This window comes from Narcine bancroftii, chromosome 4, assembly GCF_036971445.1.
Source record: "Narcine bancroftii isolate sNarBan1 chromosome 4, sNarBan1.hap1, whole genome shotgun sequence".
In the NCBI taxonomy this organism is placed as follows: Eukaryota; Metazoa; Chordata; class Chondrichthyes; order Torpediniformes; family Narcinidae; genus Narcine; species Narcine bancroftii.
The window spans coordinates 96,863,165-96,877,344 of NC_091472.1; the positions used below are offsets into that span (position 1 = coordinate 96,863,165).

A 14,180-nucleotide genomic window follows, 5' to 3' on the forward strand; every position below is an offset into this window, starting at 1 on the left:
CATTAATATTTTGCCCCCAATCCCATGAGCCTTGATTTTGGAAGCCAGTCGTTTATGCGGGACCTTATCGAAGGCCTTTTGGAAGTCCAGGTAAACCACATCCACTGGCTCTCCCCATCTATTTTACCTGTCACCATCTCAAAGAATTCCAATAGATTTGTCAAGCACGATTTACCTTTTGTAAATCCATGTTGACTCCGTCCGATCCCTTCTCTGCTAGTCATATGCTCTGCTATTACATCCTTAATAATGGATTCCATCATTTTGCCTACTACTGATGTAAGGCTCACAGGCTGATAATTCCCCACTTTTTCTCTACCCTTCTTTTTAAATAGTGGGGTAACATTAGCTACCCTCCAATCCATGGGTACTGATCCTGAGTCTATCGAGTTCTGGAAAATAATTAGGTGTTGCTCCTCCAATTTATGGCTGGTAGGTGAAGAATAGGGGGATTTTGCTTTTCTTCTTCGAGTCCAGATCATTTGGAACGACATTTCTTCCAAAAATGTGGGTTCCCCTCCACCACCATCAACTTGACCCTTACCCACATCCTCATTTCCCACTCCTCTGCCCTGGCCCTCTCTGTTCCCAAATACAACAGGATTCCTCTTGTCCTCACCTACCACCCAATCAGCCTCCATGTCCAAATTTATAATTTCCACCTCCAACATGATCCCACTGGCTGATGCATCTTCCTCTCCCTTACCCTCTCCACCTTCTGTAGGGACCGCTCCCTCTGCGACTCCCTCGTTCACTCATACCTGCTCATTAGTCACCACCTTGGCACCTTCCCCTATGACCACAGGAAGTGCCACATTTGTGCCCATACCTCCTCCCCCCTCACCACCATTGATGGCCCCAAACAGTCCTTTCGGATGAAGCAACACTTCACTTGTGTATACAAGGGAGTGATTTATTGCATCCAGTGCTCCCATTGTGGCCTTCTCTACATCCGAGAGACTGGATGCAGACTGGAAGATCGCTTCACTGAGCACGTTTGCTCTGTCTGCATCAGTGACAGAGATCTCCCAGTGGCCAACCATTTTAATTCTGCACCCCACTCCCATAGCCTCATGCACTGTCAAATCTAGATCATCTGTAAATTGGAGGAACAACACTTAATTTTCTATCTGGGCACTCTAACCAGATGACACTAACATCCAACTTGTCCAGTTTCTGCTAGCCAACTTGCCATTCTCCTTCCCTTCCCTTTCCTTTCCATGTCTTCTTTCCACCAGCTCTCCACTCCAATCACAGAGCCATTCTCCCCCCCCCCCCCCCCCCCACCATCATCACCATTTGGTGGTGAGCCCTCCCGCCCTGTGGGACTGTGCTCCTTCCCATCCCCCACCATTTTGTTCAGGCAACTGCCTACATTTTGTCATACCTTGATAAAGGGCTCAAGCCTGAAATGTTGGTTTCTCCAGCAGTGTGTTTTTACTTGTTTTGACTTGATCATTTATATACATTCTAGTTTCAATGGAGAGTGCTGATAACAGAAATTGGATTGGACAAGTTACTGCATTCAAAGTTAAGGGGACAAAGATGAGAATGCCAAGCAATGTACAACAGAGGATAACAAATGGTCCCATGGTTCATGCATATTTGGGAACTAAGGGATCTAAGGAGGAATTTCCCAGAATTTTTCTCCCAAATCAATCAAACATTAAATCTAATTCTGCACTAGTTCTGAAACAGGGACTCAACCTGGAATATCAAAATTTCCCCCTCTCAACCAGTCCTCTACCCCTGCCCAACACACATGTTGTTTGACCTGCTGAGTTCCTCCACCAATTTGTTTTTGCTCCACATTTCCTCTATCTGCAGCCCCTTAACTGTCTCTTAAGTGTTTTTTTAAAATCAATCCCAGTTCAAGTAGTTTTGGATAAATTGTGATGCACGAGATATGAAGAGTTTATGAAATAGATTATGTCAAGACATTCATTCTTTTGTTTATTATTATTCTTACATCTGTTTTCATAACCAAAGCCTCAATGGGCATAAATCATTTTTGATAAATTACTGAGCATTTGAGCTCATTTTCAAATTGCAGTCACAAGTACAGCAGTAACGGAAAGGTGAAAGGCACATGGATTAATAAAGTGGCATTTAAACTGCATCATCTCAAGACAAGAGTAATTTGGTCTGAGGAACAAGGACAGCATTTAAAATTGAACCAGACTACCATTTCCTACAGCTAGAAGGAGTTCACATCAGATTATTTAGACATTTCTAGCAAATGGCTTTCTACATCAACATGGGACAAAAGAAAAAGTACCTCTGTTAGAAGATTGAATGGGCTGCTCTAAGGTTGGGTATGCTGCTTTATCCCAAATTTGACATTTTGCATGTTCTCCAGTAGGTGGCAGCACTAACAAGTGGTTCGATTTCACTCCAAACAAGAGCACAAAAAATTGGCTGTAGGCACTCCTATACAGCAGAGGGCTCGAATAGGTGTCCTACTCACCTTTTGATCAGACATTAAACCAAGCCTCATCTAAAGCACTTGTAAACCTAGCATTCTTCATACTTTCATATTATTAAAAGAAATTATCAAATTGCTGGTTGTGGGAACTTGAGATTGCAAATTTTGTACCATTTCCCCGAAAGCTGGCTTCAATGGACAAGCAGTACTTTAAAATATCCTAATTAAAAATCTGATAAAATTGCAAGTTCATTTCCAATAAACACTGTGTCTGATTTATTCCAATATCTCGTTACGTTTTAGTTTGTTCCTACTTCCGAGACCTTCAAGATATTTGTTGGCCTTTTCAGTAGCCTTATCTTTATTACATCCATAAAATTATCATTCTTGTAGGCTGTACTCAAAGGGAAGTCATTTTAAACATTCTACCAATGGTAGAACAGGACCATCGCCAAAGATGCATCTCTTTTGTAGAGTGTTATGGGAGAGGGTAAACGTGTTCATTGTTCTTAGCCCACCTGGCTTGCTTTTCCATTTGATTTGTAAACTGCTGGCAATTCACTGTGAATGACTGGCAAATTCATCTTGTCAATAATGCTCTCCTTGGAAGTTACCTTACTCCCCTACTGGATCTCTCCTTTCAAGATATATTGCTGTGTAAAATCAAACTGTAAACAACACAATTGTACAGCAGAAATTATGGACAAGCTCAAGAACTACTTGGGTGACACAGTTAGCATAACACTATTACAGCTCCTGACCACAGGTTCAAATCCACCACTGTCCGCAAGCATTTTGATCCTTCTCCCATATCCATGTGGGTTTGCTTTGGTTTCCTCCCATGCTCCAAAGAAATACAGGTTAGTAAGTTAACTAATCACAGGATTGTATTGAGGCTGGAAGGGCTTGTTTCTGTGATGTATCTCTAAATTAAAATTACATTATACAAGTTCCTTAATTCAAACATGCTAAAGTAACGTGCAACCAAAACCAATTAACAAATACCCAGATATTCATTCATTCTGCACGTTTGCCTCAGCGGTTAGTGCAAAGCCTTTACAATACCAGTGATCACGACCAGGGTTTGTATCTCACAGTGTAAGGAGTTTGTATGTTCTCCCCATGTCTGCGTAGGTTTTCCTAGGGGACTCCGGTTTCCTTGCACTGTTTAAAATATACCGGGGGTGTAGGTTAATTAGGTGTAAATTGGGTGGCACGAAGTCATGGGTGCCTGTTACTGTGCTGTATGTCTAAATTTTTTAAAAAATGATAATGTTCCAACAAGCAAGTTTGCAGGTAACGTTCAGGTTAACCAACAGAATAAATGCAAATCCAACAGAATGTTCCTCTCTCCTTTTGGGGTGGATTTTTCTCCTGATAATACAAGATAAATTCAGTCAGTGGTTTGGTCAGGCACAAGAGACTGCAGATACTGGAATCTGCAGCAAAACAATCTGCTGGAGAAACTCAGAGCGTCAAAAGGCATCAAGTGGTAGAAAAGGATTGGTCAATCGTTCAGCTAGAATCTTTAATCAAAACTGAAGAGTGCAGAGAGGAGATAGCTAGTATGCTGAGGACAGGGTGGGAGGGGTTGGACAATGATCAGTCGATTAGTGAAACACGGAAAAAGATGAAGGATGACAGATAGAGGCAGCTAATTGGCAGGATCCAGACAAAAGGAGGTGGCAAGGGAAACAAATGGAATAGATGCTAAGGGTGGGGGGGGGGGGGGGGAAGAGAGGTAAAGCATCTCAGAACATGACCAGGCTCATGACCTGAAATTATAAAATTCAGTGTTCATACCATTGGGTTGTCCACAGTGTTGTTCCACTAGTTTGTGTTGGGCCTCACTCTGGTAGTTAAGAAGGCTAAGGATGGACAGGTCAGTAAGGCAATGGGAAGAGGAGTTGAAAGAGCATACAACTTGGAACTCAGGATAGCTATTGCAGACAGAGCATAAATGTTCTGCAAAATGGTTCCCATGCAGAACTGGTGCCAGACTATTTTACGCCCTAGGCCAGGTTGAGTGCGGGGGCTAGGATGCAATACCTGATGTGACATTTGATATGCACCATACCAATTCCTCCCTCTGCCTTACCAGACTAACACATGTGCCTATAGCATGTTAGTCAGAACCATGTCATTCATGACGCAGAGGTGCCGGAGCTGTTGGAAACTCTCAACTGCGCCCCTCTGAGCCCTAGGGAGCTGCCGAGTTGGCCTAATGATAGCGCCAACCCTGTTCCCATGTCTGCCCTTGGTCTCACTAACAGAGGAGGCCACATTGGAAGCACCAAATGCAGTAGTTGGAGTGTTTGGTGACTCTTTTTAATCATACAAAGCATCAGTGATTGCTGAATTAATAGAAGTAGATCGCTTTGCCAATCTGGAATTATCAGTTAGAAGACCAAACACACTTCCTACAAATAAAGAGGATGGCACAGTTAGCACAATATTATTACAGTGCCAGCGTCCTGGGTTCGAATCCGGAACCATCGATAATGATATTGTACATTATCACTGTGTCTGCATGGGTTTCCTCCCACACTTCAAAACTTACAGGGGTTGTAGATTAATTGGTGCATGGGCTCGTGGCCAGAGGGGCCTGTTACTGTGCTGTAGGTCTAAATTTTAAATTTAAATAAAGTTAAGGTATTAGAACAGGAAAAAAAATTGAAGAGACGTTGAGCACTTGACCCCAAAAGCCACTGTTTGCTTAAAAGAATGTTGAATGAGGTGACCAACTGAAAACAAGGTATGATGTTGGACAAGGTGTCCATGGGTACTGATTCAACTTTGGAGGTCCAATGGGCTCTCCACCCAGACCACCTCAAAACCCAATAATGGGGCGTTCTGGTGGGTAAATGCAAACCAATTATATAACAATTCCTAGTTACCCGGTAACTGTTGGAATGATATTTTGGGACCGTAGGGTTTACAAGCAATCAAGTTAAATCAGATCAATGGTGAAGATGAGATCAGGCCTGAGCATCACATGGGAAAGGAAATATCAAATATCAAAAAGGCTGCCAATATCTAAGCAACACTGGTTCTCTTCAACATATATTCCTGTGATACATTGGAACAAAGAAGATAACTCACTAGACTACCAACAAACATTTTAATCCATAATAGAGAAAACACTTTGATCTTGTCATTTTTTTTTTAAACTTTATTGATGGGGAAAAACATGTAAATACTGCTGCAATATTAAGTGACTAATATTCCAGCCTGCCTAAAAAGTGACTGATGCAACAAATAAGATGGATCCATCAAATTCTATTCTACATTAGGTGGAAAACACGGGCGAATCTGACCTCCAAAATCTTGACTTGCGCAAGGTTGGAGGGTGACCAGACCAGACCAGTGAACTAGTTGGATGGGAGGATGTGACATTTAATTTGACACAAGGCACACTTCTAACCAGAGTTTCTAGCTAGAAATTAATAGCAACTTCCCCTGCCACCTGCCTCCTTCCAGGTGTCTGGCTGAAGCACCACAATCAGACCAGTAGCTCTTGCCACAGACCATTCACTTTCACCTGACTGCCAGCAGTGAATAATTTCTGCTTTCAAGGATTTTTTTTTAAATTAAAAAGCTTCCAAAGTTGATGTCCTTACAATAAAGGAATTTTTAAATCAAAACAATGGCTTTTGTGCAAATAAAACTCCATTCCCTTATTTCAGTGCCATTCTTGCAATTTAAATAATGTATTTGTGAGGCAATTCTGGTTGTAGCGGCAGAAAGATGAAATATAATTAAAGCATAAACATATTCCATACATAAATACACACAGTTCCAAAACTGCATTTACAGAAAATCAGTTCATATACAAACAGATCAACTACAATGTGCATAAATATTATGAGGTATTGTTACAAAGAAGCAGGAAAAGCTGCAGTATTATTCAGTTGATTTCCAATTGTGTGGAATGAATAAACCTTTGAGTACAGACATCTTCAATGCCAGGGAGCTGTAAAATGAGACAAAATGGACTGATTCTACACCAAGAAGGACTGAAGAAATGGTTGAAAAAAAATTTAATTTCAGTGAACATCAGTTCCATGAAAATTTTCACAAAATTTTGCCATTCTCCTCAGCAAAGAGAAGACACCAAAATTTAATTGCAGACACATTCTGGAGACATATGGTTTTACACCAATTACCCAAGAGAGTTCTTTTTGAAGGCACTTGCTTGCTTTGATTTTGCACCTTCGCCCTCCTACCCCACCCCTCATATCCTCACTTACCAACTGTCTCTTCCTCCCATCCTCTCAAGAAATGCCCGATGCTTGCTGAGATTTAGTACCACAGAGAGCTCTCTTAACTAATCTTTCTTTACATGAAAGCCACAACTCAGGCTCCAAAGCACCTCAGTTGGTTACAACTCCATGACTGGAAAAATCTAATTGCCACTGATGACAAATAACCATGCCCATTCTTCTTCAAAAATGCCTGATAATTTATTGACTGTTGTTCAAGAAGGTGTCATGATCAATGGGTGGATCAGGTGAGCTCAGGCAAGAGTTGCAATTTGGCCTCAGCACCTATGGGTTTTCAGGAACAGACGTAGACTAAAAAGCTACTCTTCAGTGATCAGTATTAACTCATGGAATTGGGTGAGAACAGGTTTGGGCCATGCCCATCCTGGAACCAGAGCCCAGCAAGGAGGAAATTCTTTTGTGTGAGGAGGGGAGGAATAGACAGAGAGAAACTCAGCAAGAAATAAGAAATTTGCCCAGTCCATTTAGTACTATAACTTTTAATCATACTTTTAAGTCGCTATCCAATTACCTTTAACAAAAATACATACCAAAATACTTACTAACGGAAACAGTGAAAACGGATCATCACAAATGCTGCAAAATTTGTTTATGAACATATGTACAGATTGTTATATTTATAACAGTACATAAACATTCATTTGGGTGGCTGTAAAATGGAGATGTGTGCATCGAACAATGTTCTGAAGTGGTCAATCGCACACTGGATATTTATATTATTGTGGAATCCTACACTAGAACAAATCCAATCATTTATGCATTAGTGCAACAGTATCCTGGAACCAAAGGTATCCTCCATCAGAGTCCGCCTCGGCAAAGCACTGCTCATGAAGGTGCCTCTGTTGCTTTGAATTCCTGCCTGTTTTCCCCTCTGCTTTGTGTCTCACACAATTTAAGGATTACATTGCGGATTTCTTCTCGTTTCTTTTTAACTTGCTGCTGAGGAAACCAGTCAATCAAGTTCATAGGCAGCTCAAAACTTGGAATCGGGTTCTGTGAATGGCAAGGTGCAACAAATATTATTTCATCAGCAAGGGGAGTGGGTCAAAAGAGTTAACATCCTAATACAAATATCAACTATCCCTCAGCCTCCACAGAATTCCTCCAACAGTTTATTTCTTCATATAAATACTGGAAAATGCTTTTAAAACTCCTATACAGTAAAACTTTGATAATGTGCCATCCTACAAGTCATTGGTTCAGCAGGAGTCACAAGAGACTGGAATCTGGAGCAAGAAGAATCTGTTGGTGGAACTCAGTGAGTCAAGCAGCATCGGTGAAAGGCCTTGTTGAAGGGGTCCAACCCAAAATTTGACGATTCTTTTTCTCCCACTCATGTGGCTCGACCTGATGAGTTCTTTCACCAGATTGTTGTTGTCATGGTTTTAGTATCAGGCTAACTCCTTTTTAAACTCCTTTTTAAACCCATGCTTCTTTTTAACTCACCAGGCCCTTGTTTCCTGCACTCTCATTAAACTCAGCAGAAAATTGCACTCCTGTAAATCACATTTTTTTTTAAAGTGAATTAAAGGTGAGTTGGGAATATGAAGGGGAATCATATTCAATAATCCAGAAAATCTACCAGTCTAGCACCAAAGCCCCAGGGAACTGGATAATAGTTTTTACAGCAAAAATACTCAACAATACTTTTAAAACAATGCTCTTAATCCAATGTTGGCTGCTACCTTTTCAAAATATTTAGTTAGAAAGCAACGTTAATCCAGTAAAACATCATTGAAATTTCACAGGTGATTTGCAAGACAAAATCTGATGCTGAATTCTAACTATAATGAATTAGTTTTGATGACATATTTAGATGAAAGTGGTTAAAGTTTGATTTAAAAGAAAGGTAGAGAGTTTTGGGACAGTATACAGGTACACGATCCTTTATCCGGACATCTAAAATCCGGAAAGCGCCAAAATCCGGCAAGTGGGGACCGGCAATCGGGGTAGACTGCCAGGCGGCCGAGGGACCGGCGGTCGGGGGAGGCGGCCGAGGGACCGGCGGTCGGGGGAGGCGGCCGAGGGACCGGCGGTCGGGGGAGGCGGCCGAGGGACCGGCGGTCGGGGGAGGCGGCCGAGGGACCGGCGGTCGGGGGAGGCGGCCGAGGGACCGGCGGTCGGGGGAGGAGGCCGAGGGACCGGCGGTCGGGGGAGGCGGCCGAGGGACCGGCGGTCGGGGGAGGCGGCCGAGGGACCGGCGGTCGGGGGAGGCGGCCGAGGGACCGGCGGTCGGGGGAGGCGGCCGAGGGAACGGCGGCCGGGGGAGGCGGCCGAGGGACCGGCGGTCGGGGGAGGCGGCCGAGGGACCGGCGGTCGGGGGAGGCGGCCGAGGGACCGGCGGTCGGGGGAGGCGGCCGAGGGACCGGCGGTCGGGGGAGGCGGCCGAGGGACCGGCGGTCGGGGGCGACGTCCGGGCGGCCGAGGGCAACAGCTGAGGGACCGTGGTTGGGGGAGACTGCAGGGCGGCCGAGGGACCGCGGTTGGGGGAGGCGGCTGAGGGACTGCGGTTGGGGGAGGCAGCTTGGCAACTGGAAGGGGTTGGGCGTGGATATGGTAGCACAATTCGGGTGGGTTTTCCGAAATCCAGAAAAATCTGAAATTTGGAATACACTGTCCCCCAAGGGTTCTGGATAAAGGATCGTGTACCTGTATTAGAATCCAGAGGAGTCAGGGCTTGAAATTTTGCAGGATGAGAGGAAAACGCAGAAGAGTGATGTACAAAGATGATCCTTTGAAAACCCTTGGTGGTATTGAAGGTGGTCAGGCATGCTGGTGATACTGAGCTTGGGTCCATGACAAGGGAAAGGAAGCTTTTGAACGTAGAATTTACAAAGGCAAGAAAAAAAGTTTCAAGCAGAGGGAAGATACATTTCAGAAATGGAAGCTTGGTTCAGTGGTGGTGCCAATGCGAGGAGAGAAACTTAGGATCAGATTGGTAAGCACACCAGTGAAGGGTAGAGCTGTGATCAGCAGGCAAGGGGCAAAACTGTTTCAAAACAACATATATTTTAAGAACACTCAAGATACTGGGGAACTCAGCAGGTCAAGCAACATTCACGGAAGGCAAAAGATAGTTAACATTTCAGGCCAAAACTCTGCATCTGGAATCTTTCCTGATAAAGAGTTTCGGCCGAAAGTGTTGACTTTCTATCGTCTTCCGTGGATATGGCCTGACCCACTTGAGTTCCTCCAGCATATTAAAGTTTCTTCAGTTTTCTAACATCTGCAATCTTTCTTGTTTACCTTACATATATGGGGATTTGAATGCCTCAACTAAGTATACATTTTGCACCTGCAGGCTATATTATTTCTTAATATCCTGAAACTGCATCCAAATCTATTGGTCAGTGTGTTGCACAGCAGAACATTAGATTCTAATGTTTCTTTATTCTTTGATTTTAGTGTGCACCTAAACAAAGTTTCTAAATTGGGGAAAATAAGTTAGCTGACATTGTTGGAGAGATAGCAATTAGCCTGGTCTTCTACAGCTGTCAACCAGACACAGGAAAACCCTGCAGCACCCTTGGATGGACAAGGTCAAGAAGCAGGTACAATAGCCAGTGTGCAAGGTGGTGATGGCTGGCGGCATGCATCTCATGAAGCCTGCGTGTTATGGTAATTGGGAGGGAGAAAGAGTGAGTGCCAAAAGTGGGAGGTTATCACTAATGAAGTATATTAAAACCAAACACTTTTTTAAAAATTAACTATTTAGCCCTGCTCCCCAACTCATAATAAAAACTGATACGAACCTCAAAGAAGCTTTCTACGTACTGCAAGACATATACCCCACAGTCGCTGAAGTTGTCTTGCTGAGGGACACGAGGATTGGAACCCTTTATCATGTCTTTGGTGAAAGACCTTTTGCTTGCTTTCCTCATTTCCCATTCTACTTCAAGATACCTGTTCCAAACACCAAGAGAGTGGTGACAAATAGAAATAATCCTGCAAGAATTTAAATGTCAATTCTCAAAAGGCACAAAGAAATCTTTGCAGAAAAGCCCTTACTCTCGCAGAATTTTAACCACATTTGCACGACTTGGTCCACGCAAAGAATCCATGATGAGAATGCACGGCCTGTGAAAAAGATCAAGAGGATGAAGCTGCAAATGATTATTGGGTGTCCAACATATTCCAAAACTCCCGAGAGAATGATCATTCCTAATGGATATCCGGGAAGTTTTATGGGACCTCTGCCTCTTGTGGTGGAACGTCAAAAATCATTATCCAGTTTGAACAACTAGTCACCCTTTCACCAGCCATGTTTCCAGCACACTTCCTCATGCAGCATCCATTTCTTCCCAGACAATTCACTGGAACCCCATAATATATCTTTGTGTCACAGCAAGTTGCTGTGAGACCTGTAATCCTACCTTTTCTAGGCAAGTGAAGAGTACATCTTACTCCTGACTTGACCTTCGGAATTTTAGGGAATATTCCAGCGCAACTTCTAGCACAATTGACCTACTATAATAAAAACAGAAAACCCTGGGAAAACTTAGCAGGACAGGCCACATTTGCTTAAAAAGAAGCAGCTCATGTTTCAGGTCCAAAGACCCATCATCAGAACCTTGAAGCAGCTATTCTCAACAGGGGCCCGATGTGTGTGCAGCACTCTGCTCCTTTAAGTTCAAACTCAGCATCGGCATCAAACCCACTCTTATGGGAGGTCACGTGATGCAGGGAGAGTAGGAGGAGACAGAACCCAAGAGCTTCTTGGCTTTTTAAACAAAATTAGGGTTAAAAACCTAAAGGAAGTACAAAAATAACAGGAAAGGGCTTCGGAAAGTATTTACAGTACAGAATGACCAAAAAGGGCAAGTTGCTGAGTAAGAATACGAAAGAACTTTCCCTAAAGCAAGAGACGAAGCAAGGTATGCCTCGTGGTGTGAAAAATGGCAAGGCCGTCCCGGGGCCCGAAGTGGATGCTGCAATTTCAAACATGAAACTTACCAGACAGGAAGAGCAGGACTCCAATGGAAATGGCTGGCAAGTACCTGAAGAAAAATCCCCTGAAGCCCTTGGGGATGGGGAAAGGATCGGGTCCCCCCCCTCCCTCAATGGGACCATCAGACCGGGTGAGCTCGTGGGGAGTGCAAGGACCACGAAGAGGTCGGCATCGGCAACAGTCACGGGGTAGAAACGCTGAACCCCACAGACATCGGAGCAGCCCAACAGAAGAGGAACTGGCAAGAAATCAGTGTCGGTGCCGACAACGGGGGCGAGTTTAATATTTACCTCTGCCCCAGTAGCGGATCCAGGATCGAGTTCCACAGAGCAGCAGGTGTCAGTATCAACGTTGGTGCCAACAACAGGGACGACTCCAATACTCACCTCTGCCCTAGTAGTGGGTCCAGGATCAAGTTCCAGGGAGCTGCAGGAGCCCTGACAGCAAGCAGCATTGAAACAAACAGACCAGCTGGCAGGTGCAGCGCTGCTCTAGAAGAGATCTCTAATGCCGCAGCTGCAGCAGCAGGGGGTCCAAAAATCTACAAGAGCAAGACACCAGCGATGAAAACAGATCCTGTGGAGCGGGGAGACCCAGAAAGAGAACTCTGCTAAAGGAAAGCAAGCAGAGGGCCTCTCCCTGCAAGAAGTTATTGACAAGATGGGGCAAATGGAAAGCAGGCTCTTAAGAGCTGTGGATGAAAGAGCCCAAGACATGGGGGGGAAGCCAGACAGGGTCCAGAGCACTCTATCTGGGCTAATGGGTAGGGTGATTGAAGTGGAGGAAAGGATAAGCCAAAATGAGGATACTATACACAGTATAAATAATAAGGTAGAAATATTATTAAAGGAAAAGGAAAATGTTTGGAAAAAATTGGATGCCCTTGAAAATTTTAGCAGAAGAAATAACATTAAGATAGTGCGGTTAAAAGAAGAGGTGGAAGGGCAAAATCTGACACATTTCTTCCAAACTTGGATCCCTAAGGTGCTGGGTAGGGAAGGGTTGAGAGAATAGGTCGAGGTGGAAAGGGCACATACATCTCTTTTCTCCAGACTTGGTCCTGGACAAAGGCCGCGATCTGTCCTGGTGAGACTGCTACGTTACCAGGACAGAAAAAAAGTATTGGGGGTGGCAGTGATGAATGTGAAAGAAGAGGGTACCCCCTAGAGGGTAGAAGGCAACAAAGTTTTTTTCTACCCAGACATTAGTGCGATCTACCTGAAAGCAAGAAAAGCATTAGAACCAGCTAAAAAATTAGTTAAACAAAAAGGTTATGACTGTGTATTGAGGTACCCAGCCACCCTAAAAGGGTAAGGGGTACAAGAAAATTTATTGCAGACCCAAAGGAAGTGCGTGAATTCGCCGAAGGTTTACCTTTAGTGGGAAACATAAAGGAGAAGTAGAAATAGAAGGAAAGATGTTCTAGATTATACTGATATATTGTCTTACCTTTCTTGGCATTTAAATGTATGTTTTTTTTAAGAAAGGGGTTAATCCAAATAGCTATAATAGTTTTATCTGTGACTTTTCCCTGGGGAACTCGGGTGACGGAGAGGGCATCAGATGGGAGCCGGTGGCACAACCTTTTGTTATGGGGAATGGATGACAGCTGAAGGAGGCTGTCAGCAAAACAGAAGAGAGGGTGGATGTAGTATGGGGCAGAGGTTGCACTGGGAGGGTTATATGGGATTAAGGGGAAGTATGACTGTGAATGTCTTTTGCACTTGGTTTCATGTTGTTCTGCTCAGTTATTTGAATTATTGTCTTTGTCTCCCCTTTGTTTTTTTATTTGCTTATTCTCAAAGGTCGGACAGTAAGAGATTAGGAGTGTGTGTGGGGGGGGGGGAGGGTGGCAGCGAGGGGGGAGGTACTTTGGGAAGAACCTGGAGATAATGGCTAAGAGCATAAAGGTAGCCTCTTTTCATGTTAACGGCCTAAACAGTCCGGTGAAACGGAAAAGGTTCTTGGCTCATATTTAAAAAAATGGGGGTGGATCTGGCTTTTTTTCAGGAGACATTTAACTGAGCAGGAACATCAAAAGTTAAGAGAGTGGGTGGAACAGGTTATATCCTCCTCATTTGACTCAAAAGCAAGGGGAGTGGCACTTTTAATAAGGAAGAGTGTTCCAGTGCAGGTGCAGAGGGTGACTGCAGACAAAATGGGTAGATTCGTAATGGTGCACTGTCAAATATACTCAGAGTCCTGGGCCCTAGTCAATGTGTACGCCCCAATTTTGATGATGAAAAATTTATACAGGACATTTCCCTATGTTTTGCGGAGGGAAGTGAAAAAATTTTGATGGGGGCGACTTTAATTTATGCCTGGATCCTGTATTGGACAAGTTCACAAAACGTATATCTAAGACTAGAGCAGCGAAAGCCACCATTGACTGTATGAGAGAGTTGAATTTAATAGATGTGTGGCGCAGAATGCATCCAAGAGAAAGAGACTACTCATTCTACTCGAAACAAAATGACTCCTACTCTAGAATAGGTTTCTTTTTGGCTTCAGCCCATTTAGAGGG

General features: G+C 43.9%; 1 protein-coding gene across 10 annotated transcripts in view; it reads right to left on the reverse strand.

The window, feature by feature from the left end:
• Positions 1-1,940: 1,940 nt before the first annotated feature.
• Positions 1,941-14,180, reverse strand: part of senp6a (SUMO specific peptidase 6a) — a 194,197-nt gene continuing 181,957 nt past the window's right edge. For 9 of the 10 annotated variants that reach the window (XM_069932103.1, XM_069932104.1, XM_069932102.1 and 6 more), the window contains 3 exons: positions 10,717-10,785; positions 10,461-10,611; positions 1,941-7,701 (listed from right to left, as the gene is read on the reverse strand). In XM_069932103.1, the coding sequence (XP_069788204.1) occupies positions 7,534-7,701; positions 10,461-10,611; positions 10,717-10,785 (388 nt within the window). In that variant the 3' untranslated portion in view covers positions 1,941-7,533. The remainder of the gene's footprint in view (positions 7,702-10,460; positions 10,612-10,716; positions 10,786-14,180) is intronic. The other variant, XM_069932107.1, reaches the window with a different exon arrangement.